Here is a 21288-nt window from a genome sequence, read left to right as displayed (position 1 = left end):
ACATGGTGCCCATGGGCACCCATGTACCAGCAGATACCTCTCTTGGAGTGTACCAGGCTCCCCACCCCTCCTGATTTATTTTATTTCTTAAGCCTTTTCTTTTAAATAAAAGCTTTTTTTACACTGGGAGGCTGGCATGCTGCAAAGTGAAGTGCTGCCCTTTAGGACCATCTTTATTTGGGTACAAGAGAGTGGTTTTCTGTTTGGACCTCAGACCCCACCTCTTCTTTGTGCTTGGGTCCTTGGGCAAATTACTTTACTTTGTCTCACCAGCTTGCCTTCTGGGAAATGAGTGTTTTGTGACCAACCATGCCCCCCATGGCAGCTACTTCATGAAGGGGCAAGCCCTCCCATGGCAGCCATTTTGTGAGTGTCCACAACATTCTCTCAAAAAAATCCAAATGTGCCCACTGACCCAAAAGGGTTGGGGACCCCTGATAAGCTTCCATTTTTAAAAAACGCAAGTATTTAGTCCATATGGATATGAAGATATGCTTGAAAATGTGTAGGTAATGTCTGATAAAATCTGCAAAGGCAAGGAGCACTCACTGGATTTCTAATGCTCAAACAGCAGTGCTTCAGGGCCAGATATTGGTGCTTGCCCCTTCCCATGACTAACAGCAATTAAAAGCACAATCCTATACATATCTACTCTAAAGTAAGTCCCATGGAGATCAATGGGGCTCACTTCCAGATAAGTGGAAGATTGCAGCCTAATTGTGAAACACACAGACACACACCACCCTTAGTTTGCACACTCAGTTTATCTTGGCACAGAATTTTGATTTTAAAAAAAGTATTTCAATTAACTTTGGGGGCTTTCATCTATAACACGAGTCCAAAACCAGAAAATTAATAGAGTACAGAAAATTAACCCTTTTTTATTGATGCATTGCAATTGTTCTACATTTTTACCATATTATGTAGAAAATACTTAAAATACAAGCTACTTTGTAAAACCAAAGACAAACATTGAATCCAAAGATAAACTATGTTTTCACAATGGACCCTTTCCCCATATAGTTAGTATTAAATTTTTTAAATATCTGTATTTCCTTTTGTTAAAATGATTTTTACATTACCCCCTAAGTACATTGGCAATACAAACATAGATCAGTAATTGTCAGAAACTACCTTTATCTAGCGGCTTGTAAAAATGAAGAGCACAACCAGAAAAAAGTTAAATTCTACACAGTAAACTAGCATATCAAATACATTTAATAAAGTAGGAATTCCATTGCAATACCAAGGATTCAAGCAGAAATACTAACATTACATATAATGCACTGCTACATGTAGTGAGTTAGATAATAGTTCAAGCTGAATCTGAAATCACACATTATATAAAGTTTAGCAACAAACAAACAACTATGTCAACATGCGGCACCATTCATAAGTTAAAAATTAAAATGAGAAAGCAGGGCTGTGCCAATCCCAGTCACCTAGAAGCAATTTAAGTTTCATGTATTTGTTTGTTTTGAGTCAGAGGTATAGTACTGCACTGGTCAACTATGTGCAAGCAATAAAGCTCTGAAGTTGCTTTTGCAGTGGAGTATCAACAGCTGTGATGAGAGAGTTCAGCTATCAGGAACATTAAGTAATTGGATTAACTAATCACAGGAATGACTAGATGAAATATATATTCTCTCATCATTACAAAAAGGCAGGTTTTACTGAAAACAAACTGCAGAACTGAACACAGCTGCATACATGTATGTCCCACAGATTTCAACAGGACTTGTGCACATGTTCAGCTGCATGCAAAAATGCAGGCTCAGCATGGTGTGGGGATTCCAAATTGATTCGTAAAGGAGATTTATTTTTGAAATATGTTAGTTTTGTGGACAAAATCGTATGTTAATTCCCATATAGGCTGCACAGCGGTGAGGCTACCTATCATCTTACATCTCTCCATCCACAGTGAGGCAAGCTGGATATGCACTGGGAGAAAAGGAGGCACCTAAGTCCCATTAGGTTCTAAGGCCCCACAAAAGAACATAGGAAGCAGCAAATGTATCGTAACTAGACCATGAAGCCAGGGGCTCACATGACTGAATGTTCCACCATACAAACAAGATCCTTGTACAAGGGAAAACTAACCATTAGAGGAAATTTATTTGACTTGTACCCCGCCATTCTACCAAAAATGGTACACTGGTTCTAGACTATATGATAACTTAGCTCGGTATGTACAAGGGATCATTTGTTTTGGATGGTGGAACATTCCATCACATGAGGCCCCACCTGCAGACAGAAGCAACACAGTCCAAACATAAAGTTGCCACTTCATCTGCTCTTTATGAGATGCCTAGTAGGGCAGAACCATCAGTACATGCTTGGCTAGTTCCAGAGCTGCAAAGTATATGATCTATGGGGAAAATCACTGAAATGGCCAGAACCTAGACCTCTGGGGGAAGTCTTTAGGAAATGGTTTGTATCACTTAACACTGATGGGCTCTAATTACACTTTAGGTAAACAAAGTGTTTTGCATCTTGGAAAAACACTTCCTATGTTACTTTGGAGGCCAGAATTTTTAGGCCAATATTTTGCAATATTCTCCCAGCAGATTAACTAGAAGTTTTGTCTATACTGGAAATGCCCTACTTTTGCAATTGTAAAAAAAAAAGGTTTTCAGAATTTCTGTGGGGTAGACTGGCACACAGGCCACAGAATTTGGGGAGGAAAAAATAATTAAAATGGGCTTGACACTAAGCAGAAAACGATTCTGATAATGTTACAGCAACAGAAAGCACTGTTGACACCAATGATGTAAATAACTGAAATTCCTTGATTATCCTCACATCAATACTGAGGAAAAAGATTAAAACAACAAACAAGAGTACAGTAGAAAGGTTCACGGTTAGTCACGGTGTTCACCAACCACTCTCCTCTATTGCCCGAGACAACAAGTTCCTCATTATAAGGGAAGCTGTAAGGCTTGTTGTCCACAAACTACTTAGTCCTATTTGGGATAAGTGGCTTTAAGATCACTCAAATATTGTCCTCACTGAAAGTATTAGCAAAGCCCCTCTCCTCACTTCAGTGGGGTCAGGATTATTGCCCTGTATTATTTTACAAGCTGTTCACATTTGGGCTAGGCTATGGCATGCTATTATGCATGTTTCAGAAATGGGTTTGCCATTTCTGAATTCTTTGTAATGTACCAAAACTAACCTTATGATCCAGACTGGACAGAGCACAAACTGGGTTTTCAAGGCTGTCAAAGCCTTTTATTGCTGTAGCAATACCACTCTCCAAGCCAGTTTATTCTTCATTTGGCCAAGATCATTTCTCTGCATAATGGCAGTGGTGAAACAAACAGTAGTTTGATAGAATCCATGAAATCAAGTGAGATTTAAAAGCACACTACCAGCAGGCCAGGTAAAGTGCGCATTTCCTCACAACACCAAGTGCTACCGCTGTCAACCCTTCCCAAAAGCGCCACATTACTAGTGGTGTTAAATAAAACTTCAGAATATTATGTGCTTTCCAGCAGGCTCTCTTTGGTATCGAAAGTTCTTAACACCAAACTAGTAATAATTTACAAGGATTATCTGCTACACACAAGGGGGTGGGGGGAGATAATGTTACAATATAATCTAAGGAAAAGTAATTGCACGTGCTTAATCACCTCTGCAACATCAGATAAATTTCCCAATGCATTCCCAGCACAATATCCTATTAAAGATGCATCAACAGCTAACAGTATAGGTAACATTTTGAGGGAGAGGGGAAGCTTTACTCCAAATAAAACACCTAGGACACAATCCAGCTAAACTGAAGTACTCTTAGGTCTCATTGGCTCAATTTAGACATCACGCCAAGCCACGGTTAAGGAAGATTAACTAAAGTTTGTCATGTTTGTATTGACAAACCATGGTTTATAATTGGCCACAAAATCAGAGAATGATTTGAAGCATGTTTGCAAGCCATGGTTTGTGCTAGCTATGGTTGGCATGTTGTTTGAATCAACAGACCTTAAGTTATAGTGATCACTCTGCCTCCTGAGGCTACTGTACCATGGAGGAGGGAATTTACAAATGCATGAATCTGAACACTCGGAGGACAGAAAACAGAAGCAGATGAATAGCTTTGCACCACTGTTTGGCTGTAGGAACTAATCCCATGATCTGAGTTTTAAATAACGGCCCTGTTTTCACATAACGGTGGCAAATCATAGGTTAATTAATTAACCCACGATTTGCCAGTTGTGTGTGAACTGGGTCAAATGGTGAGCATAAACCATGGTTTGGCTTGCTATTCAATTTCAGCCATCAATGTCCATGGGAGCAAGTTAGGATGCCCCTAACTTTCTAATTCAGATCAATGGAACTTAAAAGTACTCAACTTTGGCTGGATCATGCTCATAGCTCCTTTTATGTTGGCATTGAAATTTAAAGCAACATATTTTTGCCACTTATTTCTATCCTCAGTTGGATATGCTCAATGAATTGCTTCAGTTTGACGGAGAGCGGAGGGGCTTGCTGGTCCATCATAAGGCAAGCTCACTGTAAACTCTAGTCACACTACATAATCATTTAAGGCACTACAATATTTGGGGGAGGGGGGGAGACACACCAGTCACACATACCTGTGCAAAACAAATCAGAAGGTATCCTTGTCTCTCATGCGGCTCCATTTTTTTTCTCTCAGTGCTACAGTGATGAGCTCTAGACGATTGCATTATTTCACATACATTCCAACATGTATCAACTCATTTTGGTTTAAATACAAAGGAATAGATCAATTTCATCCCCAGAAACATTTAAGAGTTAGACAAACACTAAGTACAGAGTTCAAGTATAATCACTACACGTTTTGATTACAAAGACAGAACATTTGGGATTAGCAGGAAATTTTGCTTGTTATATTTTGTTCTAATCAGTATGTACATATTTCATTTTTTGTAAAATATTAAAACACCACCATTACAAAACTTCTAAAATAGTTTTAAATTCAGTAATAAACCTTTAAAATCTGCAATTTGTGTGTCATGTTTTTGCAATTCCTACATGCACTTACTGTATACAAGTCTTAATAAGAGCGCTTTAAAGTTTTCTGCCAACAAAGTCCCAGAGGGATATGCTTGCAGGAGTATAAAAAGTTGTAGATATCAGTAGGTTGATGTTTTGGCGAATTTTGGATTCCTCAGCTAAATGGACCTCAGCTAAATGGCAAGAAAAAACATGATGGGAAAGAGGTCCCTGCATTTCTGGGAAAGGAATCCAGCTCCAAATGTTATTTTTAAAAATGAAAGTGAAAGGGTATAAACTAAAGGCCTGAGCTACTGATGAAGTCTGTGGAAACGAACAGGTGATGTGCATCTCCTATTCATTTCAGTGAGGCCTCATCAGATGAAGTCCCCAGTGGCTTCTGCCCTCAAAAAAATAATGCATGCCTATGCATTTTCAGATGAGAACAAGAGCTTTCCAGCAAAACAGTCAAACCATAATATAGATTGTGATCTCATATATAGTTCATTGCTTCTGCAATTATAAAAACAAACAAAACCCCTCTCAACTTCATTTTGGAGATTCACACATTACAAGAATAAAAAGATTCATAGTTTAAATGGGAACTGTGAACAAAGCAAACTGCTATACTAGCCTTAGTGAACAGAAAGAATTAAAACTAAAACTGGGGATATACACCCCCCCACACAGAGAGACAAAAGGGGGTGCAGAGAATAACTGCTTTTGCAGAATTCAGCTATTGCCTATCAAGAATGTGAACTACAAAATTAACTTTAAAATACTAACTCAAGTTTATAAAACTGCCCTAGCAACCTAGAGTTAAATGTGCATTTTTAGTGGCAATATGGATTTGTGCAAGCTGCTAAAATAATTTAAACAAGTACTAGGTAAGTATAAGAGTTTTTTTTAAAAAACAAACAAACAGCTTTTTCAAAAAGTCCTTGATTTCCTTTTCTCTTCTGATTAGCATAACAATAGCTTTAAATAAAATGGGGTTCAGGCCTTAGTTGTTGTTTTTAAAGCATCCATAAAAATTAACTGTAAAATCTGAATGTAAATGAGATCCAAAAGGTTCTGCCCAGTCATTACCTGAGCTTCCCCCACACAGCAGGCCTCCTCCAACAGTACAACCAGACTCTGGAGAGCATAAAGAGAATTGTCAACAAGAGAGAGGTGGCCCCCCGTTATCATCCGCTAATTCCACAGAGGTTCCTGTTGCAGAGCTGTCAGAATATTGCAAAACCTACTGCAGATCTCTTCACTTCTATCATCAAGCTGGGAATGATTACTGTCAACCCTGCCCCAAGAACTACAAGTAAGAGTACTGATTGATCTTGGTAGGGCTTAGTGGATATCCAGTGTAAATAGCAGATCCTCTGGAAGCACCAATGTAGGACTGGGTGGCAAACTGATGTTGATACTGAGTAGGTGCTACGTTGGCAGAGGTTAGCAAGCTGGGTCCCACACTGACGGGGACCTGGTGCACGAGAGTGCTCGGATGGGTTGTGTATGCGGTGTGCCTGGAGGAGCCCTGAGGGGAAAAGAGATGAGCAATGGAGTTGGTGGAGCCCAGCGTGGCAGCAGTAGATGGTGCGTAGGTATACATGTGAGGCTGGCTCGCTGTTGCTGCTGCCAAGTGGGGGTGCACTGGGCTGCTGTGCTGGAACGTGTAGGGAGCCTGAGCGATTGTTGTTGGCAGGGGAGCAACATAGGCCTGCTGTCTGCGTGGAGCTGGGTTTCCACTTCTCTCCTGTGAGGCCAGTACAGTTGCTTGCTGGTTCTGCAAAGCAGGGGAAATGGGTGTTGAGAAAGCATTCACAAAGACATTATGTGCAGAACTCTTTATTCAGAGTTAGTGATCTAGACCAATTACTACTGGTGCTTATTCAAAGTAACAACGTAACAGTGCAAGCCTACTCAATCCTAAAGGGAGATGGAGATTCATTAGAACGGCAACGTTTCAGCCAAAAACACTTGGCTAGAAACAAAGAGGAAGTGTGATTGGCAAGCTTGTTTCCAAGCTAGGCTGACACTGCAGACTCTCCAGCAGCTAGTCTGGCGCAAAAGCTGGATACCACTGCAACCCACAAATTTTTATGTGGTGTAGAGGGCAGGAAGGCAAAAGGGTGCCTCCTGACACATGCTGGTGGAAATGATGCCTTGCAGATCTGTTGTGCAACACTTGTCGAATCTACATCTCTATGTGAGGAACCTAACTTTGCTCCAGAACATAGACACATGAAGTGAAATAGTTATTGAGATCAAACCTGTCCCAGTACTTCTGCTCCTTGAAATTCCCATCTAGGCTAATTCCCTTCTTATCATTTGGAGCATTCTTCTCTGTTCCTTTACTATGTTTCAATGTCGGGCCATTGCTGATAGTCTAACACCACAGCAGAATCTGGCAGACAGAAGAGCCCTGCTTACCTGGCTAAGGTTGAGCGGCTGTACACCATTTGTCACCACCCGGTGTTGCCGGTATCCTGTTGGCGTGATACAGCACCCTGATGTTTGCCCACTTACGGATGCCACAGGCTTGACCTTGCTCAGGCTACTCAGGACACCTGCAATGATAACCACAGAGTTTAGTCCACAGGATATCCTACTTTTTAAAACAAAGAAAACTAGGTTCTGTGGCTGGGATCCAAAGATCTACTTTAAACCCAGGAGCTCAGATACGCCCAGAAGAGTATTTTAATCCTCCCCACCCCCAACAACAGACCAATGTCATATCACAAATGACTTTTGAAAGCAACTCTTATGTTCAAAACTGGTTTGCCCTGCAAAGGGTGGGGGGGGATTGTTGAAAGACAAGCTCAGACCCCCACTAGGTGCACAGACTAATTGTGCAGTTCTGTAAATCCCAGCCCTTGATCTAACATTTATTCGTGATATGTATCCCATTTTTTCTCCTACTTTTGATCCCTCTCTTAGGCTTTCTAAGAAATTATTTTAGCTAAACGTAGCAGTATTTTCTTTGACCAGGTTTATCTGGGTTGGGCGTACGGGCCACAATATTATGGTGTTTCCAGTCGTTCCTGGACGAATGGTCTCAGAAGGCGGTACTTGGGGCCTTCTGTTCCACCACTGCCCTGCATCGTGCCACAAGGTTCCATCCTGTCCCCTATGCTTTTCAACATCTACATGAAGCCACCAAGGGAAGTCAAACTGAGGTTTGGGCTAAAGTGGCATCAATACACAGATGACACTTGGTTCCACCTCTCATTTCTCACTAATGATCCTAGGGAGGCTGTTGAACTCTTGAACCAGTGTGTTTTCGGATGGAAGAAGGTAAACAAACTGAGACTTAATCCAGACAAGACAGAAGTACTGTGGACAGGGAAATCAACCAATCTGAACACAGGAATACTTCTGGTGATAGACGGAGTTGCACTCTCCATAAAGGACCAAGTGTGCAGTTTGAGAGTCCTCTTGGACTCAATGCTAACTGGGGAAGCTCAGATGGCAGCGGTGGCCAGGAATACTTTTTACCAGCTTAGGCTAGTACAACAACTGCGACCCTAATCTGGAGAGGGCTGATCTTCCCTCTGTTATTCATGCTCTGGTGACATCCAGGCTGGATTACTGCAATGTGCTCTACAAGGGGCTGTCTTTAAAGGCAGTTTGTAAAGTTCCAACTGCTGCAGAATACAGTTGCCTGAATATTGGTGGGGGCTGGGCAGTCAGTTCATGTGATGCTGATAACACACCAGCCGCACTGATTGCCAGTACGTTTCCAAGCCCAATTTAAAGTGCTGGTTTTAACCTTTAAAACCTTAAAGGGTTTAGGCCCAAATTACCTGAAAGAGCACCTTTCACCTGTACTAGCCTACCTGCACTGTGAGGTCATCAACAGAGGCCCTTTTCACTTGCCCACTGCCAAGGACAGTTAGGATGACGAGTAGGGGGGTAGGGTGACAGTAGCCCCATACCACTGAAATGAGCTTCCATTGGGGGTTTGCCAGGCCCATTCTTTGCAAGTCTTCAAGAAAGTTGAGAAGACCCACCTGTTTTCTCTGGCCATTTTAAATTTCTGGGCTGCTGGTTTTATTTATTGGCATTGTTTTTATTGAATTCTATTATTTTGTATTGTCTGTTTTTATCTTGTACACTGCCTTTGAAGTGTTCCACCCTTAAAGGTGTCATAAAAATTTAGAGGGAGAGATGTTAACAGAGACCTGAGCTTGTGAATAGTTAATGCTTAACGGATATATTGCCTTCTCTCTGACAGCAATCTCTGCGACAACTACTGGAAGGCCTAGAGCAGGGCTACTTTGTCTGGTTTCTGCAGCTTTTAATGTGGAGGTAGTTGTGAAACCATTGCTATGTCAATTCTGATCAAGAATAGCCATTAACAGATTTGGCTGCTTATCATCTACCTTCCTCCATGTCGACACCTATCTGAGAAGGAAACTCAGCAGGGACAGCTGGAATGATATTTAACGTTGAGGCAATGTTTCCATCTGCACAAGTTTTAATGGCTGAAGATTTCAATGCTAGAATAGGTTCTGATGATTCCACACTACCTGAATCTAGATACCTCTGAGAAGTGGATCATATGGCAGGGCAACCTCCCTATATAAGACACTCAAAAGGATGTCATAATGTATATTATTATTTATTATTATTGACATGTTTGCATGCTAGAGTTATGACCAACTGTGTGAATAGTTGGGAAAGGTAATAGTTTGAAAATATTGGATGGGGGGAGGTTTTGTATACACCTTTGCCCTCCCTAGTAACCTTTGTGTGTTTTATTGTATTTTAAATATATTGTAAGATGCCCCAAGAACTGTCACTTAGTAGGCAAGGTGTCAGTAAGTAAATATGAATAAGCAGAGAGAGAGAGAGAGAGCGAGCACTGGCGCGCGCGCACACACACACACATACATTGTTGTGGAGAGAAACCTTTGGTTCCCAAGCACCCCTGTTTGTTTATGTGTCTTTTATTATTTTGAAGGGGATAACTGTGGTTTCTGTGCTTTTATTTTCTCTCTCTCTCCAAAATAAAGAATTTTAAAGAACCCCAAATCCCCAAACAGCTTACTCTTAAATACCTATCATTTGGCAAAGCCCTGAAGCTAACAGCTCTGTCTGTGCTTCCTATTTCTACATTTGGGATAATGGTTATGAAAGCTGTGGAGACCAATTGTTCACAGATGATACAGACACACTTTTGAGCAAAAACAGACAGAAATAAAAAATCTGCTTCATGACGGATGGTTCTGTAGGCAAATCAGGCTTACCTGAGGCCTGGGTGGCGACAATGCAGTCACTGAGCTGTGTTTTCAGAGGCACAATAATGGTACGGGAGCTGGAGCTTTCAGCTGCCCCTCTGCTTGGCTCCAGTGCACCCCCAGAGCTCCTGAGTGTGGAAAGCGCATCCGATGCATAGGGACTATTCAGTGAGGAGTCTGAATCAGGGGAGTCATTAACTGTAACATAGCTGATGACATTGGATCTCTGCTTCATGCCCAAGCTAAGAGAAAAACATTGATCCATTTTAATACAACATTGAACTAAATGCATATCTATAATATTCAGAAGCACAAATGAGTTGGATAAAGAGAAATAATACTATTTACTTAGTGTTACTATGACTGCAAGTTCCACTCAGTTTTGAGAACTACATTATTCATTTCTATCTCATGAGGACTATCCCATTTCATTCTCACAACTATCCTATCGTTAGGTTTGGCTGAGTGTATTAGACTTGCCAAAAGTGAGCAACACAGGTGAGCCAATATACAAATCCAGGTCTACCAGTCCAATTTCATCAACTTATCCACTACACCACACTGACTCTTCACATTTTCTGAAGTATAGGCCTCAACTCCCCCATGGCCAGGGAAACCATGACATTCAACTCAATGGGAACAAAATCTAACAAACACTGGGCTTAGATCAGAGAGTCACTGTTCAAATAACTGCACTTTCAGAAGACAAGTTCTCTAAGCTAATACATATTCATGCACTGCCCTGGTTATCCCCTCTAATTTAACGTATCGAGAAAACTTTGTTTAATTCTGTGCTTCACTCAACGTTTTACAGCTTTTATGGCCAAAGGACTGTGATAACATTCTTTCTTCCTACAAAACGAAAGGAAATCTGAGGTTTGAAGGCACAAATTTCCATTCCTTTAAGCACTATGTTAAAAATTGTTTTGAATACCCTCTGGAGTGCACCAGCTCAAGTTGCAATGGGATTAGTACTTTTTATTAGACTATTTTTATATCCACTGAATTTCTGTTGACTCTTATAATGTAGGTAATAAGCCTACAGAGCATGATCCACAACTTTCAGATGTGACAGAGAAGAGTTGTGGATTGGGCCAAGGCCAATATTTCTAGCATAAAGCCCAGAACGTCTAACTAAACTAGAGCTGTGAAACAGGTGTTCAGTTATACTGCTTCAAAGTCATGAAAAATCTATCATGCCCCATAACTTAGCACAGCCTGCTTAACAATTCTTATGTGCAGAGGAACATAGGAAGCTGCCTTATCAGAGTCAGACCACTGGTTACCTAGCTAAGTATTGTCAACGCTGACTGGCAGAAACTTTCCAGGGTTTCAGGCAGGGCTTTTTCCCCAGCCCTACCTAGAGATGCCAGGGATTGAACCTGGGATCTTCTGCTTGCAAAGCATGTGCTCTACTACTAAGCTATGGGCCCCAACTCTTTCTTGATTCCTGACTCTTCCTTTCTTATTGGAATTCCTAAAGAAGTGAATTAGTGAAGCTCCCCTTGGGAGGAGCATACACCTCTACCTTCCAGGCTTGTATTTGTTGTCCTCCTCTTCATCAGTGTCACTGCGGATGGTGATTACACTGACTGGGGGGCTGGGAGTGTCTGGAATAACAATAGGCTGATGCTGCTCTTGCCCCAGATGTAGAGCATTGGAGGAGGAAGATGTGGCACGCAGAGGGCTGCTCCCAATCAGAGAGTAGACTTGAGATGGAATGGCCTCCAATGTAGATGCAGGCCTGTGGGAAGATACAATGACAGTTATTATGAACAAATCCATCTACTGAAAGCACAACAAAGCTTATGTTTTGAGGGAACTTGAACTCACTGGACTCTTTGAACTCAAAGGATAATGTACAAATCAGTATAAAGCATATACATTAAAAGTTGTAGGAAGCCTGCAGATGTTTTCATACTCTGCATGCCAAGGCTGTATATTGTCACCCTGCTTATTTAACTTATATGCAAAGTACATCATGAGAAATGCCGGGTTGGATGAATCACAGGTCGGAATTAAGATTGCCGGGAGAATTATCAACAGCCTCAGGTACGCAGACGATACCACCCTAATGGCAGAAAGCGAAGAGGATCTAAAGAGCCTCTTGTTGAGGATGAAAGTGGAGAGTGCAAAAGCTGGTTTGAAACTCAACATTAAAAAAACTCAGATCATGGCATCTGGCCCCATCACTTCCTGGCATATAGAAAGGGAAGAAATGGAAGCAGTGACAGATTTTATTTTCTTGGGCTCCAAGATCACCACAGACGGTGACTGTAGCCATGAAATTAAAAGACGCTTGCTCCTTGGGAGGAAAGCTATGGCAAACCTAGACAGCATAGTAAGAAGCACAGACATCACCTTGCCGACAAAGGTTCATATAATCAAAGCTATAGTTTTCCCAGGAGTAATGTATGGCTGTGAGAGCTGGACTATAAGGAAGGCTGAGCGCCAAAGAAATGATGCTTTCGAACTGTGGTGCTAGAGAAGACTCTTATGAGTCTCCTGAACTGTAAGGAGGTCAAATCAGTCAATCCTAAAGGAAATCAACCCTGAGTGCTCATTGGAAGGACAGATACTGAAACTGAAGCTCAAATATTGTGGCCACCTAATGCAAAGAGAAAACTCCCTGGAAAAGACCCTGATGCTGGAAAAGATTGAAGGCAAAGGAGAAGGGGATGGCAGAGGATGAGATGGCTAGATGGCATCACTGATGCAATGAATATGAACTTGAGCACACTCCGGGAGAGAGAGTGGAGGACAGAAAGGCCTGGCTTGCTATAGTCCATGGGGTCAAGAAGAGTTGGACACGACTTAACGACTGAACAACAATGACATATTACTACAGAAGCACCAGTAGGCACCAAACTAAGGCAACTGTGTGAGACAGTTCACAGTTCAGCAATATTACCCAGGACTGCCTAAGTATTTAGATTGGGGGGGGGGGTGTAGCTTTACTACCATACTAGGCAATACCTAGAACATTTGTGGGTGTCCAAGTAATGAGGGACTGTTTGAAAAGTGCTATCTATCTCCTTCTCTCTAGAAATGTATCTCAGTGTCAGCCAGGAGTCCTTACTTTGTGGCACTATGGGATGGCTGTTTGTTCTTCTTTGCTGGCACGGCATTACTTTGCTGCTGCCTCACGACATGTGCCACTCCAACATTCAAAGGCTGGGTAGTAGCCAGAGTCACGTGGTTGGTCAGCAATGATGGCTGCTGCATGATCGTGCTGTACTGATTCCCATGTGAGTGGGCATTTCTAAAGGAAACAGGAAGGCAATGTCAAATGCTAGTTACTCTTTAGGCACTGTAGAAAAGACAGCAATTCCTAGATGGTGGCATCCAATTGATGGAAGATACCAGTCAGTGAGATATGTGTGTGTGTGTGTGTGGGGGGGTGATTTTCAGTTATTCCCCCTTCCCCTGCAGCCCCTCCCCGCAAATCTGCTGGGTCCCCCAACCTCCGGAACAGGGTGGGAGGTGGCACGGGTGGCTGAAGAGGGGAGGTGCAATTACTTAAAATCTGCCCCCTCCCCATTCCACCTTCTGCCAGCAGAGAGACACCAGTTGGATACCAACTAAAGTGTCTTACCTAATGTTTGTCTTTGTTTCACCAATCTATCTGAACAGCCCAGCATCATATGCTTCCCAAAATCATATAATTTGAAAGCATCCTTATTCCTAGTACATTCTCAATAAAATATAAAATACAGTTACAAGCCTTCTAAACAGAAGCCACAAAACAGCCCAAACGGGTAAGCCTTGCATTGCTTCCAAAAGATACCTGGACTTGACTAACTCTGGAAACTCTTATCAGCTAGAGATGTCCAGACCATGGAATCTCACTAAAACCTTCACTTCTACCCCATCTGACACAGTGAGTAATACTGTTCAATTTTTTGTGCAAAAAGGTTAATCAGATGTTTTAATTAGATGTTAAATCACTACCTTTTTCAGTGTACTAATTACTTGGAGAAAACCCCACCTGATATCACAGTTTTACAGAGACTCAAGTATTTTTACTTCCAGAATATAATGTATCCTAATCAATCATTTCACAGTGGGCATATTTTATATTTCTGAGACACAGAAAGCTGATTTTGTTTTCAAAATCTCCCTGAATCTCACCAATCTCCCTGAATCTCCCTGCATTTCATGCCCAAAAATATACAGTCTGAAAAACTGCACCTTTTGGTATTGTTCTACATACCAACTGGATTTCTACTTTGTAAAAGACTCACCTCCAGTCAGCTAACTGCTGGTTGCTACCAATTGTCTCTGGAATCACAGCTGTAGGCTGCACAGAATTGTGCAGTGCAACCCCTGGAATTTGTTGCCAGGTAGAAGGCAACAGGATCTGCTGGGTCCCTCCGGGCCAGGCCTGCTGCAAAACAGCAAACAGAAAAACAAAAGATTTACTAAGATTAGTTTTTTTAAGAGCTGTGCGTGAATTTGTTCAAAGTAAAAGAAATTAGTAGACTGATAACTTGCAGAGATAAAGGCATATCACTGCACTTTTGCAAATAATTTTACAATGGGCAGTGAACAAGGAATGCTGAGAAAAAGCTCTCCCTGTCACTCTGCTTGCCATTTATATCAGAGGGACCACCTGTGGAGGAGTCTGATGTTCATATTTGTACTGCAGAAAATGTATCCAAACACACCTCTTCAAAGCACGTAACTGGATGCTCTACACCAGAGGTGATATACTTGGAATGGCTTTGAAGGAAGTGGTTGATATCCTATGGGCAGGCCACCGTGGGGCACTTCAGGATACCAGGAGGGAAAGCATGGCTTTAGGATATGTTTGAGAGATATTATATCCCTTCTAATGCTAGTGTTTAATTAGTACTTGAGATGAAACTGATGCTTGCATACAAACATTTTCAGTGTGAAATGAGCCATTTTGGAGGGGTCCAAATTCACCCCACCCCCCATAAGATCGCCTATCAATTTAGTTCACTGATCCACAGATAATTGCACACAGCAGTAGGATGAATGCACATCGCACACACACTCACACACACACACAGATCTCTGCATACTCATCACAGAACAGATAGTGGTGCAGGGTTTAAGGGATGCAGAAGGTAGTGTAAGTTTAGAAAGAGGGGCCGAGTTCAAAATGTTTGGGAAACAACTGCTTTATAGATCAGGCACTACAGAAATAAGATGCTGTAGGTATTCCAAAAGATGACAGCAATTTAAGACAGTATTACTATAATTCCTCTATCTGGCCAATGAGGAAGAATTGGGAGACTTTCCTTACCTCCCTCCCTACAGAATGATTTCCATAGGAAACTGGCAGTTTTATTATGTAATGTTAGGCATGCCTAAGCCAGTTGAATTCAGTGAGTTCACAATGAATTCTAGGCATGGTCAGGCTATTAGGGTTGCAAGCAAACAAATGCAATTATTTGGCCATCTGAAGTCCATTCTCTGCCTCCCTGTATGCTCACAGCTTCTTTAAAATTTATTACACTTTAATAATTTGTTTTATTATTTATCACTCTTATAGTGGAATATACTACATCCTGCTGGCCATCAACATTAAATTAATGGTAATCACTGGTGACTGTATTTGTGAGTCTGGCCCCTGCTACAAAACACATCTGTTTTGTACCATGCTTGTCCCACTTACATTCAAACCCACTCAGGAACAGTAGTTTCCCTACACAAAATTTTTTTTGCACAATACAAGTTCTGCAGAACAATATTTCCAAAGTACAACATGTATAGACATATTCCATATGGTCCAAACTGCAAAACTATGGACACGCGCCATTTTAAATGACATATTTCTGCAAGTAACAGATCCACTTATTACAAACACTGGTTCCACACAAGAAGCCTTCAAGCAGATAACTGCTAACCCCTCTGCCAACACAAGCGGAATTATTTTTTTAAAAAGAGAATTATGTTAAAAGTCACACCATGCCTCTTTCCAAAAGCCAACACCTGCACAAGACAAAGCAGAGAGTTTAATACAGTGCGAGATCTAATGTCCCACCAGGAGGCAGAAATCGGGCCTTCCAAGCGACGAACTGTTTTGACAGAGGAGGGACAAAAATATGCAAAGCTTAGCAAATGGCTAATGCAAACTTAGATGAAGCGGCAAAAGGGAGAAGTGTTGAAAGCACTAAAGGTGAGCACTTCAGGCAAAAGGCTATTAGAAGCCAAAATTCACAGAGAGAAAAGTAGGATCCAAGTAGGCAGATGGATTTAGTCAGGTGGATGTGTATTCTGCCACCGCACCACAAAATCACAGAAATTAGTAGAGGGTGCAAAAATCCAGCATTCCAAGAATCTCAGCTGGGGGCGGGAGGGGTGTTAAAGCAAGTTTCTAATCCTTAAGACTGCAAAGATGTTTGAAAGTGCACAGGCAATGCCTGGAGAAATCTAAGAAAAGAGGGAGGGCCCAAGCAGAAAAGAAGTTCAGGTGGTCAGTGCCTTGCAGAGCTCTTCTCCCCTTCCCTAAGCACAAAGGACTATGCAAATACAGCAATGTGCTTAATTTGCATAATTTATACAGCTCTCAGAATTCAGCTTTCCTTGGCAATGAATTTTGACTAAGTGCAGAGCACATACAGAGCTGGATTCAATCTCCTAGCAGTAAGTCCAAAGAAGGACTGATCAGATTAGCCTACTGTCTGAAAAACCCCAAATAACCTTCTGATAGTAACTAGTCACAGAAGATTTAGGTTCTGCTACATGCGTTCCACATGTTTCAGCAATTGAAATACAACCTGAGTTGAATAAGGGGAGGCAGACAGGACACCTAAGAAATCTTTAGTGGTCTTTTCAGCACATGGCATGATAAACTTTAAGAACCTATCCTGCCTGCTGCATTGCACTTTCTGGTGCACAAGCTGCAGTGCCATGAGAAGCAGTTACTTATCTTGACTTTTTTCTGACCACAGCCAACAATGCCCCATTTCTCTCCATTGGAAGAGAAAGATGCTCATGAATTATCAGTTGAAAGCCACATAAGACAATGATGTATGTAACAAATGGAAGTGTGCTTTGCAAGACACGTGAGGACACCACGGTATCAAGTGCACTGCAATGATTCTATAAACTTCACTGATCTGATTCTGGGGTTTCTAATTGACTGTTTTGTGGCATGAATCCAATACCAGGCAAATCCAGAATAGGAAAGGAAATTTTGAAATGTACACTGCCGCTTCCTTTAGTATCTCTAGTGAGTTTAAGAACAAACTGTCCTGAGAAACTGTTTAGAAGGTAAGAGCTCACCTTTAATCTCAACCAAGATTAAAAAAAGATGCAAAAAGAACTAAAAGCATTGGTGGAAAGCAACATCTCTCTGAGGATGATGCACACTGTCAATGATTGGTCAGAGGTAATGGAAGGCCAGGGAGAATTGGGGTCATCATTGTTCAATGGAGGTTAAGAAATCTGGATTGTTAAAGCCATAAATTAATAAAGCATTTGCCAATACTAGAGGCTTTCAGTGCCTGAAACATTTCTACATGCGAAGAAGCTAAAAAAAAAAAAAAAAAAAGCTAAACTTGTCAAATTATGACTACCCAGGTACCTGTGGCAGAGTCAGCCTAAGAGCCATCCCCTTTGTTTTCAATCAATAAAACATTAAAAAGATAGGAGAGTAAAGAAAAGAAGAAATACAATTACCACTCTTCTCAGACTAGGAGAAGAGCTTGATCAGCATACTAGGCTAGTAAAGAACAACAGTCAATGGATCTGGATTCTTTACAGAGCAACACTAAACATCAGAGTCAGACAGTGCTTCAGCAATGTTGGGGAGGAAAAACAACGAGACATTAAGATGTAGCAAGAACACAGCCACAAGATGGCACATGCTTCCATGCCCTCTGCAAGTCTAAGTTAAAACAAAAACTCCGTTAGTGAACACAATCAAGGGAGGCAATTACCAGTACTGCAGCCGTCTGTTCTACTAGCGCTGGCCGGCCGGCTGCGCAGTTCAGAGTAAAGGGTACCGCATACTGCGGCGTGATGGTGGCTACTTGAGGATGAAGAGTTGCTACCATTAGTGGTGTACAGCTTCCCTGAAATGTAGATTAGGCAGTGAGTGAAACAAATGTACTGAGGCAACAGGGCCAGAAAGGCTTTCTTCCCAAGGATACTAGCGGTGCTTTTGAATGGCTTGCAGAATTCATAGATACTGAAAAATCAATATGCTCTTCTACCAACTTAATTCAGTATCTCTTGTATGCAGCAATACTAAGTACTCCTGTATATCAATGAATAAGCTTTTGTGTTTAGTACACTCCAAACAAATCTTACTCATGAATCCTAAACTAGGATAGGGAAGGCTTGGAAACAGAAACACTCCCTAAAATGGCTTATTGGAAGTGTCAGATTGTTAAACCAGCATTTCAGCATTTTGACATTTAAAAAAAGCAGTAACTGCCTTCCCACTGCCTTTCTTTAAAAAAAAAAATTAAAATTCAGAGCGATTCAGTGATCACTATAATTGTATTAAACATCTCCGCAATGAAAAAGCTTAAAACTTTCGGCTTGCTAGAAAATAAGAGCCATTTCTTTGTTGCATGTATATAAAATAGAGTATGTAGTTTGTGTTGTGCTAGTTCGAGTGCTTTCAAATGCCTTCCACAATACAAATTAAAAAGGAACAAGTTATTGCACATCTTTTAAATTAAATTAATCATGCCTGACCTGAACAGTGCTTGCAATGATGTAACGCAAGCTCCATTGCAAAGACCATGAAATTGTGTTAGCAAGTAATTTATGTAAACTATTAGGATTTCAGGATCTTCTGTTCTGGAACAAACACTCCAATTATAAAATATGAAATTTAGCACAATACAAGTTTTTCTGGAAGCAGAAACTCCTTTTGTTTTTCATCTCACACTACAAAATGGATTTAGAGTACCAAAGTGGTAAACAGAAGCCTTAATTATTTTAGTAATCTTTCGTTTTCTCAAATCAACCTCCCAAAAGACAACAATAAAGGTGTAACAAGTACTCCTGTTGTGAAGGGGGATGGGGGTGGAAAAAGGAAATGGCTTAAACTAAACATGACAATATACAATCTTTTACTGTTATTGGTATCTCTCACATTAACCGTTATACACACACACCTGATTTCCATACAGACTATCAGTTGTGAACATATTCAGCTATAGGCACAATAGTAGATCTGTACCTGTAAATGAAAACTACCTATCATTTTGGTCTTGGACAATATTTGGTCCATGTATAGTGGCCAAACCTTTAAAGCAGAGCAGTGATTAGATTAAAAAAAAAGGCTAGCATCCATGTTCTGTTATTTTTTCTTCAGCGTTGGTAGACAGGACTCTGCCAATGACTTAAAAGAATCAGGAATTTCTGTTTCCCAATTTCAATCCAGAACACACCAAGAATATTATCCAAAGATACCTATGACACTTTATGCCCTGACTTTTTACCTGTGTGAGAACTCCTGACTGGATCTGTAACGGCTGAGCTGCTGGTGCCTGCGGCACAATTGGAACAGCATTGTCCATCCTTACAGGGAACCCAGAATGCTTAGTGGTTGCCTGAAGACCAGCTGTAAGGAATAAAGGAAAGTTCATGGTGAATCTACTTCTCTAGCTATCCAAGTATTTTGCAGAGCCAAATTACCATCAAAGAAAGCATAAAGAACCTACAATGCAGTTGTATTACTCCTTATAACAGAATTAGAATGGTAATTTCACAGATACAGCTTCCAATGAAGTCAACTTTGGACTTTTACTTCTTTCTACCTGAAGGCCACGGTGATTAAATTTACTCAATTGCATGTGTGTTGTAAAAAGGTTGTGAATGTGATCCCAGATTCATCATCAATAAGGTTGCTTCAATAAGTTTGCAATCTTACACATACACACTTCACTGGGAGTGAGTCTCATTAAACTTTATGAGGTTTATTTCTGAATAGCCAAGTACAGGATTGCACTGTAAAGTTAGCAGTACACCAGCAAGAAAGGATTGTTTTCAATACCCATGAAGGAAACAGTGGTTCGCACTACACTTGGCTACGGTGAAAAGGTGCATGATACTGGCATTCCTAAAACCCAGCTCTATAGGAGACAATCCAGGTTTACCCCTGGCAACTCCCAAATCATCCTGGGTTGCACGGATATTTTTCCACATAGCCTGAAATGAGCATACCCGAGGTTAGTTGCTCAGCTGCACATTCACATGTGATCCCATCTCATCCTAATTTTACCTGTTCTATTTATTTCCAAATCTATGGTTTTCAGATTTTAATGTATATACAGGGCACCATGCTGAGATTTACCGTGATCTTTTTTTAAAACAACACAAATGTCACATTTATACCGTAGTTGCACAGATGTCGTAAAATCTTTGAACTACAATATATTCGTTGTGTAGCTGGCATGTAAAGATCCCAATACACATAATACACTTACTTTGAAAGGCTGGAGGACACACAATGAAGGTTTGCTGAAATGGGTCTGTTTGGGTACAGATCTGTGTCGTTCCAGGCTGTAAGGAAACACTCTGCTGTGCCACGCCAGCAACAGGTGCTGCAGATGATGGGTACAGAGCAGACTGATAATTCAGCAGTGAAACATCTGAATTTGCCAGAGACAGAGTAGCAGCAGCTGTAGAATTGGAAGCTAAAACGCTAGCCTGAAAAATAGAAGAAAATCTACCATTAGTACATTTTGTTTATTAAAACCTCTCTCAAGCATTTGAAAAACAACAAAACCAATATACAAGCCAGAGTAGAAAGCTTCAGGCTTGCCAGTCACTTAAGCCAGACCTTCAACATCCCTGACATATTTTCACCACCACCATGACCTCAAAAGCTGATTATCTGCTTAGAGTTAAACAGCTAATTGGCTACACATAGAGTTGACGGCAAATCATACAGGAAAACCTGCTCTAAGAGGTCCTAGGACATAAAGGGCTTTAAAGGTCCTTCAATACCTTGAATGGGATCTGGAACTCATAGACAGTTACAGTACAGCTGCAACTGCCCATTAAATATTGTACTGATTTCAGATGATGTTCACTGCAGCTACTGAAAACAGAGTGTGGCTTACTAAGGAGAATGTAGCTTACT

The 21288-nt window shown here is 41.1% G+C and overlaps 1 protein-coding gene across 6 annotated transcripts in view; it reads right to left on the bottom strand.

The window, feature by feature from the left end:
- Positions 1 to 1884: 1884 nt before the first annotated feature.
- The window catches only part of HIPK1 (homeodomain interacting protein kinase 1), a 54104-nt gene continuing 34700 nt past the window's right edge, over positions 1885 to 21288 (bottom strand). For 4 of the 6 annotated variants that reach the window (XM_084853504.1, XM_084853506.1, XM_084853508.1 and 1 more), the window contains exons 8-16: positions 20630 to 20852; positions 19643 to 19764; positions 18125 to 18259; positions 14456 to 14598; positions 13291 to 13473; positions 11740 to 11955; positions 10221 to 10453; positions 7402 to 7538; positions 1885 to 6754 (exon numbers count right to left, since the gene is read on the bottom strand). In XM_084853504.1, the coding sequence (XP_084709630.1) occupies positions 6284 to 6754; positions 7402 to 7538; positions 10221 to 10453; positions 11740 to 11955; positions 13291 to 13473; positions 14456 to 14598; positions 18125 to 18259; positions 19643 to 19764; positions 20630 to 20852 (1863 nt within the window). In that variant the 3' untranslated portion in view covers positions 1885 to 6283. The remainder of the gene's footprint in view (positions 6755 to 7401; positions 7539 to 10220; positions 10454 to 11739; positions 11956 to 13290; positions 13474 to 14455; positions 14599 to 18124; positions 18260 to 19642; positions 19765 to 20629; positions 20853 to 21288) is intronic. The other 2 variants (XM_084853507.1, XM_084853503.1) reach the window with 1 other exon arrangement.

The sequence above is a fragment of the Heloderma suspectum genome, chromosome 4, assembly GCF_057233095.1.
Source record: "Heloderma suspectum isolate Gila_16-S chromosome 4, 16-S_ref, whole genome shotgun sequence".
Taxonomy (NCBI): domain Eukaryota; kingdom Metazoa; phylum Chordata; class Lepidosauria; order Squamata; family Helodermatidae; genus Heloderma; species Heloderma suspectum.
The sequence above is the reverse complement of the archived record's forward strand: the minus strand, read 5'-3'. Positions and strand labels throughout refer to the sequence as shown.